We start from the raw sequence: 16,805 nt of genomic DNA, 5'->3' as shown, positions 1-16,805 counted from the left end.
ATCACTGCATTAATTACCCCATACAGCATCTGCTTTCTCTTTTGCTGTCATTCCCATTTCTCCCCAGCCCCTCTCCCCACTTTAATTGAAATTCAGCTCGCTGTAACACCTCTTTTCTCCTGGCCAACTGGATTTCTCCATTCACAAGAGAGAGAAGAACAAAACAGAGAATGCCCCGGGGATTAGGAAGTTTTGACAGCTGTCCAAGAGGAGCTCTCTGAGGTAAGCCAAGTACTGAGGCAGGACAGAGACAAATGAGAGACTGAAGAGTGGCAGGAGGGAGAGATAGGCAGGGAGACATCACAAGAGGGATTGAACTGGACAAAGGGGGGGGGGAGTGAGTGAGTGAGGGAGGGAGAGAGAGAGAGGGAGGGAGGGAGAAAGGGAGAGAGAAATTTAAAAGGGCGCTGAAAAAGGGAAAAGGAAGAGGAAAACTAGAAAAAAGAAACTGGAGAGATAGTGAGGGGGGTAAGGGCAATTGAGGAATGTGTGAGAGCCACAGGAGAGGAGGGAGATAGGAAATAGCTTGTTAGGAAGGAGGGAATGAAAGTCCGGCTTCTACGCACAGGTCAGCCCAGCTGGGGGACCTGCCTGAAGAGGAGGCCGGCGGGCAGTTTGGGGATCCCCTCAAACACCTGGGAGTCGGGTGGGGCGGAGGAGGTGGCCGCCGGTCGGGAGCGCAGAGAGCGCGAGCGGAGAGGCGGAGAGCCTGGGGCGGCACGGCCGCAGAGCCCCCTCTGCCAGTCGGACGCGCACCCCGCGGCCCGGGACTCGCTCGGCGGCCCCGCCCCCTCCTCGGACGCCTCCTTCGCTCGGGCTTTTCCTGCGGGGCTCAGGAAGCCGGCCTAGCGCAGCCACGAACAATAGCTCCGGGCTTGGGGCTCGGCTCTCGGCTCTGGGCTCCAGCAGAGGCCCCTGCGGGGTCGCGGGGGAGGGAGGCGTCCGCGCCGCGGGGGGTCTGGAGTCAGCCCCCGACCCCAGCCCGAGCCTCAGTTCAGCTCTGCGCTGCCTGGGTCATTGTTGGTCCAGACTGAGGGAGCCAGAGCCGGGGGAGGAGCTGGGGAGGCGGCGGCGGCAGAGGAGGGAGCCAGAGGGGGAGCCAGAGAGCGAGGAGGGAGGGAGGTAGAGAGCGAGCGAGCGAGGGAGGAGGTAGAGAGACTGGGAGGGTGGGAGGGAGGAGGAAAAATAAAGAGGAGAGAGCTGAGCAGGGCTGAACAATAGAGACAGGCAGACGGGCGAGGAGGAGAGCCAGCTGCCGCTGCTGGGGGAAAGCGGACGCCGAGGCAGCCCGAACCCCGGCTCCCGGCCCCGACCAGGCAGCGGGCGGCCAGCGCCCCCGGGGAAGGGCTACCATGGGGGAGCCGGCGGCAGGCGCCCCCAGCCCGCCGCGCGCCTCCGCCTGAGGGAGGCTAGGCGTCCTCTGCCCTAACCCCGCCGCCCCAGCCGCCCGCCCTCGAAGCCCAGAGCCCGCCGGCTTTGGGGCCGCCGCCGCTGCGCCCCGCGCCCTCCAGCCAGAGCAGCCCTCGGCCCCGGGCTTCGCCGGCTCCTGGCTGCCCGCGGACGCCCTCCCCCAGTCATGAACCCCCCAGAGGGGGCAGCGGAGGAAGGAGGAGCAGCCGACTCGGACGTGGACGCCTTTTTCCGGACAGGTAAGCTGGGTAGGAGGCGAGGGGCCGGGGGTGAGGGCTAATGCCTAGGACGCGGCATCTCGGACAAGTTTGGGGAAGGAGGGCTGTTGCTGGGGTGTGCGTGTTTGGGGGCAGTCCCCCCTCGTCGTCTGCGCTGGAGTTGCCGAGGTTCTTGTTGTTATGGCAATGCTGGTTGCATTTTGGGGATGGGTGGGGGCTGGGAGCTCGGCGCCCCTCGGCTTTCACCCCAGTTGCGGGAGTCCGTGTTGGGGAGGCGGGAGGCGGTTCCCTCGAGCCGCCTTCTCCCGGAGCACGGGGATGGGGCGATGTTGGATCACTTTGCAGCGCGCGGCTCCAGCTACCGGCGTCCCCGGCCCCTCCCTCGCCTCCTCCCTCCCCCCAGCGCCTGTCAGCGGGGCTCCCAGACGCCCAGGGCTGGCACTCCTCTCCGGGGCAAGGGTCCCGGGGCCCTAATTTGAGAAGAGGGGTAGTGCGAACCGGGAGACGCGCAGGCTGCAGACTAATAGGACCTGACCGAGAATGTGGTCCGCCTGGTGAATGTGTGTGTGTGTTTGGGGGTGGGGTGGGGACACCGTTTCAGACTTGAGGGCTCCAGAGGGCAGTGGGCGCCTCCGATCTCCTGGTTGCCACCCTCTTCTCCAGTTCTGAGAACGGATGAGCTTTTCATAAGAATCACTCATTCCTGGAAGTGTGAGTTAGCGTCCCCCTCACACACCCACTAAATCCTTGCTTGCCATGGTGTGTACAGCCCTGAGATCTGTCTTTACAGCTCTTTGCAGCTCCTGCCACCTCCCATTCCCCGGGTCTGAAGCTCCTTCTGTTCCCTGGCTACAAAGCCCTTTTCCCAGAGCAGATACTGACCACCCTCATCTCCCACCACCTGTGGACCCGCTTCTCTGCTAGCCGGTTTCCCGTCTCACCTTACCTGTGGCTTCCACTAGTTCCCTGTGTGTAGCTCCCCATCTTCCATATGTTTGGAACCATTTTGTCTGGAATCTTTGTCCCAAGGAGTCCAATAAGTTATGGGGGCCCCACACATCTGTCCTGTCTTTCAGAAAGTTGGATTAGAGGACATGAACCTCTAATGTGGGGTCAGGGGTCAGTTTGCTCCGGAGACTCTCTGTGCATCCATCTGTTTCCTAACCCCATTTGCCTTGCCCTAGAGGTCATCTCTAGGGAAGGGGATGTGGTGCTTTGTTGGGGAGACTTGTTGACTTTGGAAATCAAGTCTTGATTGACCCGTATGTCCATTCTATAGTAGGCCTGGGAAGGAAAGAACAGGAGGACAGAAGCTGGTGCCAGGGCCTGGAGAAATCAAAGGGAACCCTTGTCATCCTGTCCTGCCTCCCAGGGCTTAGCTCTTCCTCTGCCCCTTTCCCTTTTTCCAGATATGCATTCTATTTACACATTTTCACGCACTCACACACACACACACACACACGCACTTATCCAAACTGACCAGGTCCCAGAGAGGTGCCTGTCCTAGCTTTATAACCTAGAGTTTGTACTAGAGGAGAGGTTATGGGGGCTAAGTTATACACCCAAAACACTTACCAGGCAGCTCACCGGCCGGCCCGCCTCTTCCCTCCCATCTGGAATAAGAGTCTGCCTTAGCTCTCAGGCAACACTCTTGAAGTGTGAACTTTCCCATCTTCCCTTTCTGACTCCATTTCCATCTTTGGGTGCCCACTTTTCCTTACCCTTTCCTACCGTCCAAACACTAGTTCCTGTCCATTCCCTGTCCCAGGCCCTGGGAGCCCAGCTCAGTTTCTGGAGGCTTGCTAATTTCTGACAAATGAATTCACACAGTGTTTATGGTGTTAATGGCCTATAATTGTCCAATGTGTTACTTTTCCCAGAGCCTTTCAAAACATGATGTGGGGCTTACTTTGTCAACCCCTGCAGGGCTCAGATAACAGAGTAAATTGCTGCTTGAGGTCAGTCTTTGGAGGGTGTCCTGTTCGGGTATTCTCCTTCTTCCTTGGGCAGCCCTGTTAAAGGGAGGCTGAGTCTGATGTGCACTTAAAATCAGGGGAAGGGTAATTCTTCAACACACATGGTTGGAAATGACTGATGACATGTAATGAGTTGCAAGCAGGTACAGGCAGCCTGTGGCTGGGTCTAGGACCACCACTCAGGCTGTGTGGTCCTCTGCTCTACTTCTTCATCTGCACTCCCTTTTCTGTCCAGTCTCTATTCTAGGCTCTTGCTGGGGATTCTTAAGCCTGGAGAAGGCCACATTTCTGAACCTTCTCCATCCTGATTCCCTACTACATGGAAAATAGTGCTACACCTTGTAGGCTAGATCAATTATAAATTTCTTCCACAGAACAATTGAGAAAACTTCAAACAATTTTTCAAAGTACCTGCACCTGGGTTACCCTCTTCTTTCCAGTGGGGAATTTTGCATGCACAAAGACCAGGCTGACAATTGCTTTGTCAAAATCCTGGCTTATAGTGTCTCTAATTAGGCATGTTTCAAATAATCCTGTCATTTTGGTTATTTACTTGCCCTCTTCTTGGTGTTTCAGTTCTTTTGACAAAATTGATTAAGCCAGATTCCCTAAATCTTGCTTGCCTGCATTCATGTGGACAGACACATCCATCCCAGTTACTATTTTTATAGATGGGTGAATTCCAGATTGTCCTCCTGTATATTCTCAGTTCCAAGTCTAGGGAAGATGTGTCACAGTAATTTTTATTGATCACTGATTATGAGGCAGAGAAGGGGAGATATGAGAACTCTGAACTGGCAGCAAGAACCAACTGACCAGTCAATTAACAGACTGCAGTGAATATTCCTGCTAGATTTCTGCTGTCCAGAGTGTTGTGGAATACAAAATAAATAATCAAAGTGGTCTCTGCCCTCAAAGAGCTTTTAAAAGAAGATTGACACAGCTCAATTAGACTAATAGTCACTAAATGTTATTGTGCTGTAATGTAAAAGAAGTTTACAAAACTACAGAGGAGGTAGGACCTAGGGTGGTCCTTAAAGGGTGAATAGAGAGTGGGAAGAACTGAGTGGTCAAAGGCATATGGGAGGCTGGGTCATTGAGGAGTCTGGGCTGACAGGGTGGAAGGTGTAGATCCAATGAGGGAGTGAAAACAGATGTAGGGAAGTAGAGCAGTACCAGGTAGGGAGAGTCTTGAAAGCCCAAGAGAGGGGTTTGGATTTGATTCAGGGTCAGTAGGGAGTCATGACAGGTTCTTGAGCAGGAGCACATCATAAAGAAATTGGTGTTTGGAAAGGTTAATGTGGGTGTAATATGACGGAGGAAGTGGAGAAAAGAGATTTGGGAGCCAGGGAGATGCAAAAGTGATCCAGAGCAAAGGGAGCCTGGTCTGGGTTGGTTGCAGAGAGAATGAGGAATCAGGGACGACTCTTAGAGACATTTTCAAAGATAGGAATGTGGGGATTTCTTGACTAGTTATATAAGAAAAAGAAAATGAAACTTAAGAGGAACTGACGTAACTGGGTTGAGAGCTAGGAGACTGATGGGTGTCCTGACTGATGTGGTTTGGTTGAGGACAGGAGATTTTTTTGCCGAAGAGTTAATGACATTAGCTTCAGATATTTAGAGTTGGAGGTGATTGTGGGACATCCAGGTGGAGTTGTTTTGTCAGTAGGAAATGGGGGACTCAAGACTGGAGCATGGGCAGAGGCTGATAATGTTGATTTGGAAGCTTTCTGTGTCAAGGCCAAATGCAGCCGAATCTTTGCAAGTATATCATCTCTCTGAAGGAAGAAGATGGGGAAGGATAAAGTTAGAATTTGGGGAGAAACTCTTATTTAGGAAGTGGCAACAAAGGGGACTTGATCTTGGAGTGCCTAGGGGGTCATGGTGGGGTCTGACGTGATGACAGGCTGCAGACGGGTTGAGCAGGAGTGCTGGGGAAGTGTCCCTGGAGGTGATAAAAAAGGCCATTGCATGTTCTTGGGAACAGTCTTAGAAGATGAATTCAGAGTAGGGATTTGGGGTGGTGGGTTAGAATCAATTACTTGCAGAGTTTATCAGTACAAGGAAAGAGTGATTGAGTGCTAGCCAGAAGGGATATTAGTAATGAGAAAAGTTGACTTTTTCAGGGAGACAGAACTGGTTTGAAGGCCAAAGGGACTGAGCTTGTGGAGAGGAAAAGCTGAAGATGCTAGAATGATTGTTGAGTCAGGTACCTGAAGAGGTGAGACAAGAGTAGGTTCCCTAACAAAAGTAAGGGCTTAGCTTTCCTGAGCAAAGGAAAAACCTCTTTAAGACTGAAAGGGAAAAAAAAAGGATATGTAAATAGCTTCTATCTTCCCCCTCCTCTTGAGCTTTAGTCCTGAGTCTAGACATTTTCAACTGGAGTGTTTGCTGCTACTTGGACTTCAGCCAACCTCAAACTCAACTCTGTATTTCTTTCCAACTATCCAAACTAGCTCCTCCTCTTGATTTCCTTAATTTGATAAGTGGCATCTCTACTCTCCCAGTGTGATATTTAAAACCTTAGCATTTCTGTGAGGAATCTCTCTCCTCTAACAAACCCTCTTGAATAACTTTTCATATTTAGCCCTGCTGTTCACCCTCAAGGCCACTCTCCGAAGCCAGACCCTTTTCGGCTTCCCAGGGACTCCTTTAATGGCCTTCATTCTCGTCCCTTGGAATCCATTCCTTCATCCCTACTTCAGATTGGTACCTGCAAGCAGATTACACTGCCTAAGCACTGCTTTCATCACATCTCTCCATGGTTTACGAACCAACAGCAATCAAGTCTATACTACTTAAGTCAAGTCAAATCCACACTTCTTAATTCTGTTCCAGTCAGGCTAGCTTCTCATTGTCCAAGGGCACCTTGACTCAAATTCTCCTTGAGTCATACATCTCTGTATCCTTACTCTCCAAATCTAATTCCTGCTTCAGGTCTTGAGCCTCACATTTTTTTCCCTGCAATTTTCACAGCTCATGATGACTAGCTTTTACCTCTGAATTCCTAAAACACTCACTGTCTATGCTTATTTCTCACTTCATATCAAGGACCATCATATTGTTATTTAGCCCTTTCATACAGGTAGAGCTTGCCTCCCCATTGAAGTTATTTTTTTTTCTTGGAGATAAGGAAAAAGATATTTTAAGAAACATAATTCATAAAACAAAACAAAACAAAATACCTGCCCCCACTATAGATAAATTAGGTGCTGGTATATTGGTATTCACTGTATGACTTTTTAAACTTTTCTCTCATAAAGTAACCCCGTCCCATCCCCTAGACATGGAAGCTGAAATTGTCGTAGTGTTCAGATCATAGAGAAGGGAGATGATGGACCAGTATCCTATGTTTGTGTGCAATTCTTTGAGTAAATATCACCACCTAGTCTGTGTGTTGCCACTTACCTAAAAAGGGAGAGGTCTGTTACCTCCTGAGTTATGTTTTGCAGCAAGGAAAAATGTTCCTTTTTGACATGGTTTGTATTCTGGAATATAAACATGATGCTAAATGCAATGCTTCTTGTCACTTCTTGATTCTCTTTCACTTCTACCCATTAAGAATTCCAACTGGACAAAACTGGGCTCTGGGCTTTTGGTCACACCATTTGCCAGGAACTTCTGGGGGTATTTTGAGAGCTTTGTGATTCTGGAGAGAGAATGTTGTTAATGTTTCTAATATTGTAGTTTGTAGGTTATCGCTGCATTAATATATTTTAGAACATATTAATGTCTTCCAGGCTCAGTAAGATATGGAAAACTTTGCTTTATCCTTGTGCCACCATGCCATTTGTCAAAACTGTTATTGGCACATTCTGTCCAATTTTATTTGATAATCCTTTGGGGGAATGAAAGGAGGTATTGGAATAAACTGAAGTTACAGAATTTCAACTGGGGGCAATTTTGCACCTCAGGAGACATTTGCCAATGTCTGTAGACATTTTTTGTTTGTGACACTTGGGGGTGGTGTGTTTGCTACTAGTATCTAGTGAGTAGAGACCAGAGTTGCTGCTAAACATCTTATAGTGTGCAGGACAAAAAAGAATGATCTGGCCTGAAATGTCATTAATGCTAAACTTGAGAAACCCTGGTATAGCCAAAAGATCATGGGCTTTGGCTCACTTAGACTCAGCACTAACTAGGGGTCGACTGTTGGGTAAATTACTTAATCTCTCATCTTTAGCCTGCAAATGGGACTAATAATGCTTGTTTCACAGGTTGAGAGGATTAGATAGGAAAAAATGTGTACAACACATTTAGCAGTTTTTCACACGGTAGGAGTACAAGAGAGCCTAGCTATTCCTGTTGTGCCTGCTGTTTTAATTATTAAATGAATGTGATGGCACAGAGGTGGGAGAATCTCTGAAGGGGTGCGGTTGAAGGGCTTTTGACAGGAGAAGGGAGAGGGTGCCAGAGAGACTGCACAATAGAGTGCAGGGAGCCTGGGGGCAGAATCCAAGCTAGGGTTTGGGCTTCAGCTCATTTTAGTTGTTCATTTATTGATTTGTTTGACAAATATTTATCAAGTGCATCTACTATAGCTGCATACGGTATCATAGGAGTGAATAAAATCATGAAAAGAAAGTATATAAACAGGAATGGAAATGGATATAAATATACTCCCGTGGGGAGGAGTTAGATTTAAAGGATGGGAAGAGGAGAGAAAGCCTGTGAAGGTGAAAGGTGAGGCCAGAGAGCAGGAGAACATTCCCTTTGCTCTCTACTCTGAGTGACTTGGGCAGGTGACTTTATTGTCTGTGTTAAGTTGAAGATAATAGGTCTCCTCTTAGGACTGTTGTGGAACTCAAATAAGATACCGCATGTGAAAGTTCTTTATAAATTTAAATGCTATCCAAATATATGTAGAAAGTTCTTCCAAATCGAACATTCTATTACTTCAAGTGCCTCTTCTGACAAGTATTGTCTTATTTAATCAGACCTGCATGGGGCTTTTTCAGTCCAGAAAAAGATGTAGACTTTCTCATTTTGGTTTCTCAATGGGAATGGATGGGACGGCCTCCTTAGAATACATCAGGGCACTCCTGTTCTCTCATCCTCCCCTGCAAAAGTATAAAAAAGCCACCACCTTTTGCTCCAGGCCCTTGGCCACATTTCCTGATGCCATCGGAGCAGCTTAGTGAGAACGGAGTTTTGTTTCCGCTGAACCTCAGGTGGGTGCAGTGAATCATTCACTTCCTTCATTTCTCTGCCTGAGGTTCAGACTCCTCCTGCCACTCCTTTATGCATGAATGATGGGCAGCGCAATAACTAGGAAATGATTGACAGTCACAGAGCTGTTGGATCAATACAGCTGTTTGAAATCATGTCTGCTGAGGAATGAGGAAGCAGTAAGAATCAGCCAGGAGGACAGGTGAATTAATTCAGGATGTAAAGAAAAAACTCTTAGAAGAATTACTTTATTTCTTTCCCTTCTGCCCTAATGGAATTATTAGAAGGGAGCTGGACACTAGATAGAAAACTTGGATACAAGGAATGAACAAGTAGGAAAGTAAAAGGGGCAGGTGAGCTGTACACTCAAGGAAGTTGTTACTTCTCTATCTGGGACTTGAAGGATGGTGTTTTAGTTTGCCTAGCTACTCAAAGTAGGTAATATGAAATGTGTTGTCTTTTAACAGTGGGAATCAGTTAGCTTACAAACTTAAATTTCTGAGGCTGTGAGAATGTCAAATCAAGTCATCACCAAGGTATTGCTTTCTTTCCAAAGACCAGTTACTGGTGATCCTGGACTCCTCTGTCACATGGCAAGGCACATCGCAGTGTCTGCTGGTCTCTTCTGAGTTTTGTTGCTTTTAGCTTCTTGCTTCCATGGCTTTCTATCTTTATCCAAAATTTGCTTCCTTGTAAAGGACTCCAGTGAGAGGATTAAGATTCACCCCGAATGTGGTGGGTCATACCTTAACTGAAGTAGCTTCACCTAAAGATCCTACTTACAATGAGTCTATACCCGCAGGAATGGATTAGCTTTAAGAACATGATTTTCCAGGGCATATATAGTTCCAAACCACGCCACGCCACCCCAGACCCCCAAAAGACATGTTCTTTCTATATGCAAAATTCGTTCATTCCATCACAGTATCCCAATAACGTGATGCCATTTTAGTAGCAATGTTAAGTACGGAAGTATCCTCAAATTGGTTATAGGAGTGGTCTGTCCTGGGTCACAGATCCCCTCAGCCTGTGGACCTGTGAAACCTAGAGAACAAGTTATTTGCTTCCATTTTACGATGGTGGTGGTGGTGGGGCAATCATAAGATAAACTTTCCCATTCCCATAGGCAAAAATTGGAAGGAAAACAGGGATCATGGGTCCCAAACAATTTTGAAGTCCTACAGGGCATACTCCATTAGATTTCAAGGCCCGAGAGTCATCTATAGAATGATGCTTTGTCCTCCAGGCCTGATGGAGTGGCAGCTCTACCCTTTGCAAGTGCATGCATAGAGGCCATGCTCTCCCTAAACACCGAAGTGAATATTCCAACATTTTCAAGTATGTGGGTGATGGCCAGACTTGCGGCTCCACCCTTGTCAAGCATGTCAACTATTGGGTGGTGCTGTACTCTCTGCAATCCCCCAGGCATCTGAGAAAACTGGGGTTGTAAGATTCTTCCTGAACAATGGGGCAGAAGGCCTGCCCACTCCAAGCTCCCGGGCACACTCGCCCTTTCCATGAACACGGGTGGTCTTGTTTTCTAAGGGGACAATGTCTTTTGTCCAGACCTCAGTTTCCAGGCTTCTGCCTTTGAAGTAATTTTTTTCTTCAATCTGTCCCTTTTAGTCCAGGTTGGCAGTGGTTCTGGTCATACAGGTATTGCAAAAAACTTGTCAGTTTTGCATGTAGTACACAGGGGTCCAAACCATCAGACAAAAGAGCTTCCCACAAATCTTTTCTGGATAATTACATTTTCAATCCTGACTTGCACTGAAATGGCAAACTGGACCTATGTTCGGTTAAGTCCTCACATGGAGTACTGTTCCCTGGGACTTACTTTCCAGAAGCTCAGAATTTTCTAAACCATTATTTTCTGGCTTCTTTGTGCCCAGGACTTCATTCTCAGCCTATTCCTTTTCTCTTGCATTTTACTATAAGCTAGAAGGAGAAGCCAGGCTGCACTTTACACATTTAGTTTGGAAATCTCCTCAGCTAAATATCCAAGGTCATCACTTTCAAATCCTGTCTTCCATTTGACATCAGTATACAGTTTTGCCAATCTGTGCCACTTTAAAACAAGGGTCACCTTTCTTCCAGTTTGCAATGACACATTCATCATTTCTGTCTAAAGCCTCATTGGAAGTACCTTTAACATCTTTATTTCTACCAACAGTCTCTTCAAAGCAATCTTAGCCTTTTCTATCAAGCACCCCACAACTCTTCCTATCCATACTTATTACTCAATTGCAAAGCCTTTTCAAAAAGAAGTTCTTTTGGTATTTGGCACAGCAGTACCCCACTCCTGGTACCAAAATCTGTTTTAGTTTGCTAAGCTGCTCAGAGTAGATACCATGAAATATGTTGGCTTTTAAGGCAGTGGGAATTTATTAGCTTACGGATTTACAGTTCTGAGGCTGTGAGAATGTCCAAATCAAGGCATCACCAAGGTATTGCTTTCTTTCCAAAGACCAGTTACTGGTGATCCTGGACTCCTCTGTCACATGGCAAGGCACATCGCAGTGTCTGCTGGTCTCTTCTGAGTTTTGTTGCTTTTAGCTTCTTGCTTCCATGGCTTTCTGTCTTTGACTGAATTTCATTCTCTTGTAAAGTACTCCAGTAAGAGGATTAAAGTACTCTGAATAAGGTGGGTCATACCTTAACTGAAGTAGCCTCACCAAAAGATCCTACTTACAATGGGTCTATACCCACAGGAATGGAATAACTTTAAGAACATGATTTTCTGGGGCACACACAGTTCTAAACCAACCACAGATGGGTACGATGTGATTAGGAAAGAAAGAGGGTTTTGTGATCCCAGTTTGTGGGAATAGTGTTAGAAGGAGGAGATGTGACATCTATGGCATATTTGGGGCAGTAAGTGGGGACCAGTTTATGTGAAATAGAAGATCAATGTGAGTTAAGTCTCAAAAGGGGGAATGGAGCCAGGTTGATTGATTGCTTCATTCATCATTTACTGAACTTCTAGATAATGAAGGGCTTTGAATAGCAAGCCCAGGGGTTTGGTCTTTCTGTAGTTGGCTTTGAGAAACCACTAAAAATTTCTGAATGGAGCAGTGAAATGATCAGGGAAACAAGTCTGGAAGCCCTATAGATAGTCTATTGGAGTTGGGGAGGGGGCTGGAAGCTAAGGACAGATTAGGAAACCACTGTGAGAGGTTAGGAGGGTCTGAACTTGAACCTGAGTGGGAATGGAGAGGAGGGGATGGATATAAGGGACATGGTGGAGGGCTTGGAAACTTGGATGAAGAGGTGTCAAGGAAGAGGTAGGAATCAAAGATTTCTTGAAAGTTTAGAGCCTGAATGATGGGAAGATGGAAGTGCCCTTAGTGAAAACCTGTAGCTGTAGAAGAGGTGGAGCAGCTGTGGGGAGGCAGCAGGAACAGGAGGATATGGAGAATTTGGGTTGGGGCATGTTGTATTTCAGGTGTCAGTGGAATTGTTGATTTAATATGTGGATAATGAAGGGAGACGAGAGCTTTGGAGGGAGGCCAGAGCTGGAAATATACATTTGGGAGGTATCTATAAGAAGTTGTGGCTGGAGTTATCAGAATAAATGAGATAATAAGTGAAAAACAGAGAGAATCTTAAGGCAGAGGACCTTAAGTGAAGGACTGGAGAAGAACCAGGAGAGCAGTTCTCAAAGAAAACATGATCATCAGGGTCTAATGCTGCTGAGAGGTCATGGGAGATGAGGGCTGAGCAAACACCATTTGTTCTGGAAATTGGGAGATCATTGGTAATCTTTCAGTCCTGTATGGGAGGTGGAATTCCAATTGCAAGGGAATGGGGAGTGAGTGGATGCTGAGGAAGTGGTGGGAGTGCATATAGATGACTCTTTGGGAAGGTTTGGCTGTAAAAAGAATATTAAAAACAGTAAAGTAGTTGGATATAAGTAGCAAAGTTAAATGGAGGATTTTTTAGGGTAGGAAAGATATGTGAATATCTAGGGATGGGGAAGAGGGAGAAGGCAAGCATGAAGAAGAGAATGAGGATTTAAGGGGGGAGGGAGGGCAACTGATGGAGGAAGGACCTGGATAAGCTTAGAGTGGTGGATCTTGAGGTCAACTGAGGGAGGGGTCAGCCTTGGCCAGAAGAGGACATCTCTTTCTTGGAGACTGGAGGCAAGGCAGAGTTCAGTAAGCCAGCTGGCTGGCAAGAATCTCTGCTGAGGGCGCAGAAAGCCTGACCAGTAGCTCCCGTAGAGAGAGCATAATCTGGCTTGAAGACTCAGGTGCTAGTTGGTGCCATGCTTGGGGAACTGTGAAATGGTTGGACTGGGTTGGTGTGGTCCTAGGAGGCTCCTGGGCTGAGAACCAGGAAGCTAGGCTGTAGATCCCAATAGCAATCCTTTTAGAAGTGCTGGTGGCTTCCTTTTGCAGTCTGAGGTGGGATTTGCTCCTGGCTGTATAGGATTTTCAGAATCACCTCCTTCATGCAGAACATGAGGCAGGAAGGAAAGGAAGTGATGGGGGTGGGGGAAACTCAGGTAAGAAGATGGTAAGCAGCTTCCTGGGCGGGGGCCATGCTTGGCCCTCAGATACTGTTTCTAGCTTTCCAGAGTTTCTTTAATGCCTCTGGAAATCCTAGGAAGAAAGTGGGAACAGAGAAGGGACCAGGGAAGTACCTCTTCTCCATTCTTTGCCATGAAGAGGAATTCCTCACACAGCAGGGAAGATGCCAGTGAGCATACCCTTTCCTTTGGTCTTAAAGCACACCCTTCACTCTTACAAGAACTGTTATGAAATGAAAAACCCAACTTTATCAGAGATTCCCCAGGGATCTCATGTGGTGGTGGGGAGGTGGGTTGAGGAGGGCTGGTCTTAACTTCCCTAGAACAGAAGATACTGGGCAATTTCTTTAGGTGTGGCCCAGTTCTAGAATCAGAATTTTAAAGCAGAATGAGAACTTACTATCTGTGTTCAGTTCCCTCATCTTAAAATGGGTATGAAGTATCCCTACTTCTCAGGATTGCTTAAAATAACGTTTATATGTATATAGTGTATAATGTTGTGGATATATATTGTATTTTTTTTAAAGATTTATTTATTTCTCTCCCCTTCCTCCCCACCTCCCCACCCTGGTTGTCTGTTCTCTGCATCTACTTGCTGTGTCTTCTTCTTTATCCGCTTGTGTTGTCAGCAGCACAGGAATCTGTGTTTCTTTTTTTGTTGCATCATCTTGCTGTGTCAGCTCTCTGTGTGGGTGGCACCATTCCTGGGCAGGCTGCACTTTCTTTTGCACTGGGCGGCTCTCCTTACGGGGCGCACTCCTTGCGCATGGGGCTCCCCTATGTGGGGGACACCCCTGCGTGGCACGGGTGCGCATGGGGCTCCTCTATGTGGGGGACACTCCTTGCGCGCATCAGCACTGCACATGGGCCAGCTCCACACGGGTCAAGGATGCCTAGGGTTTGAACCACGGACCTCCCATGTGGTAGACGGATGCCCCAACCACTGGGCCAAGTCCGCTTCCCTATTGTATTTTGTAATAGTTATATTTGTATTATAAATTGTAAGAGAAGTGGGAGTATATTACTAGGAATATGTGTTTATATTTTGTTTTAGTTTCCTAACTGCTAAAACAAATACCATATAGTGGGTTGGCTTAAACAATGGGAATTTATTGGCTCATAGTTTTGAGGCTAGGAGAAGTCCAAAATAGAGGTGTCGGTAAAGTGATGCTCTCTTCCAGAAGATTGTGGCATTCTGGGGCTGGACTGCCAATGATCCTTGGTCCTTGGCTTTTCTGTCACATTGCCATAAATGTGGTAGCCTCTCCTGGCTTCTCTCTCTAGGTTCCACTGGCCTCTCTGGGTGCTGGTGGCTCCCCATGACTTCTCTGACTTTCACTTAGATTATATAGGACTCCAGTAATCTGAATTAAAACCCAAACTGGTTTAGTTGGGCCACACCTTAATAGAAGTAACTTCTTGAAGACATCTTATTTACAATGGGTTCATACCCACCAGAGAGACCAAGAACATGTCCAAACTGGGGTATACAATTTAATCTACCACATATTTATAATATGATTATATTTCTAGTGTGATTATATTACATATTTTGTTACATATGTGTTATGATTTTATTACCTGTAGATGAATACCTTTATTTTCCAAAACATCAAAATGAAGATACGTCATCTGTCTTTTTTTCCTTCTTTCTCTCTTCCTGTCCCATCTCCTTTTATCACTCCTGCCTTCCTTCGCTCCTACTATCTTCTTCCTTCCTCTCTCCTCTTTCCTTCCTTTTTTCTCTCTTCTTTCTTCCTTTCTTTCTTGCTCCTTCTCTTCTTCTCTCCCTGTGTTTGTCTGTCTCTTTTTTTCTTAACAGTGCAGAGATAGGCAGGGATATGATTTTTAAGGTTGCAATTACAGTTATTCTAGGGACTGGGTATGTGGCTGAAATCCCAGTCTTTTATACTCTTATCCTGCCACCCAGGGACAATGGGCATCTTTGAGGGGGAGAGTATAGTACTGAGTTGGCAGCTGGACATTGGGTCTAGAAGGAGACCCTGGAGACTGGCAGATGGTTAATTGGATGTGACAAAAGGGGTCTGGGAGGAGGGGCCTGGGGCTTCTGGGGGATTCATGTCTCTGATTACTTACTGTCCTTGAAAAGAGGTTGTGGAGAGCAGGGCTCCAGGAGAGGGTTGAGGTAAAAAGAGTGGCAGGACTCCATGTTGGGTGTGTGGTGATGAAAGGAAGAGAGACCGTTAGGAGTAATGTCACAGTGCAAGAGTTTAAGTCTCTTCTCTACCCAAGTGCATTGGCCATAACATGCTCAGATGCTTAGGCAGAAAGAGAAGGCTTAACCAAATATTAGACTAGCACAGTTTTCTAGTCATTCTTCATGTTCCCAACCACTGTGTTTTAATAGTTGAGGATCATTACTTTTCATGATAACTGGACAAAGAACTGACCAGTTTCATCAGAGTGCTAGCTTGAGTGAATGGATCTCTTCATCATTCCTGTATTAATTCATTAAAGTGTCAAACACCAGCTGTGCACCTACTAAGAGCCAGGCATGTGGGCCTACAAAGAAATGAGAAATAATCCTTTTCCAAAAGGAGGTAAAAATCCAGGGGGGTTGCCTGACATACACACAGATAATTGCAGTGTAGCTTGAGAGCTATAATGAAGTTTGCATGATGTGCAATGAGGCTATAGAGGAAGGATGGATGACCTCACCTAGATGGGTAGAAGGAGGATTCGCTGAAGGAGGGATATGTGGGTTGAAATGGATAAGGAGTCAGGAAAATTAAGATAGCGAATATAGGTCACTATTCAAGAGTTTGATAATAAAAGTAAGGAGCAAAATAAAATAGTAATTGAAAGGACATTCTGAGGGTACTGGTAGTGTTCTAGTTCTTCATCCTCAGTGTATTCTGTTTGTGAAATTTCTGTGAGATATGCATTTACATGTGCAATTGTATGCACGTATATATTTTCTAAAGGTTATTAGATCCAGTGAAGTTTTTGCATTTTTGTTTTTTCAGAGAGAGAAAAATCTTTGCATGTTTGAAAAAGTCCTAGAAGAAACAGTAGCTAGACACTGCAGGTGTTAGAATATGGTCTATATATGGGTGGAGTACCTGGTGGGCACCAGCTTCCTCAAAAGTTAGAAAGGGATGAAATCCCTGGAGGGGTACCTTTTCTTCTGTGGCTTGGGGAAAAGACCAGGAAGTTTTCGGGCTCCAATGCTACAGCAGTTACTAAGCTGACCTTAGACTTCTCAACGAATAGGAGCCAAGGTCATCTGCCAGGACTGAGGGATGCTAGGAGCCTGAGACGAGAGAAGACCAAATGGATCCGTTCTCTGGAGAATGAGTGAGAATGATGTATAAGAATTGTCTGTAAGGTTGAGGTCAGAGTGGACTGGGTATGCCGGGTTCTGATCTTGCTCAGCCCTAGAGGCTCAGGAGTGGGGGTGAAAACAGTGGATTCTTGAGTTCTTGGCTAGTGATTTGGATGAGAGGTCTGTGGTGTGGATGAAGTGAGTGCCAGACT

At 46.6% G+C, this 16,805-nt stretch overlaps 1 protein-coding gene across 1 annotated transcript in view; it reads left to right on the top strand.

Annotated features, from left to right (window-relative positions):
- Positions 1 to 1,439: 1,439 nt before the first annotated feature.
- Positions 1,440 to 16,805, top strand: part of KALRN (kalirin RhoGEF kinase) — a 775,504-nt gene continuing 760,138 nt past the window's right edge. Inside the window, 1 exon segment of the mRNA XM_058295672.2 lies at positions 1,440 to 1,649. Within this exon segment, the coding sequence (XP_058151655.1) occupies positions 1,577 to 1,649 (73 nt within the window). The 5' untranslated portion in view covers positions 1,440 to 1,576.

Source organism: Dasypus novemcinctus, chromosome 4, assembly GCF_030445035.2.
Source record: "Dasypus novemcinctus isolate mDasNov1 chromosome 4, mDasNov1.1.hap2, whole genome shotgun sequence".
NCBI lineage: Eukaryota > Metazoa > Chordata > Mammalia > Cingulata > Dasypodidae > Dasypus > Dasypus novemcinctus.
The sequence above is the reverse complement of the archived record's forward strand: the minus strand, read 5'-3'. Positions and strand labels throughout refer to the sequence as shown.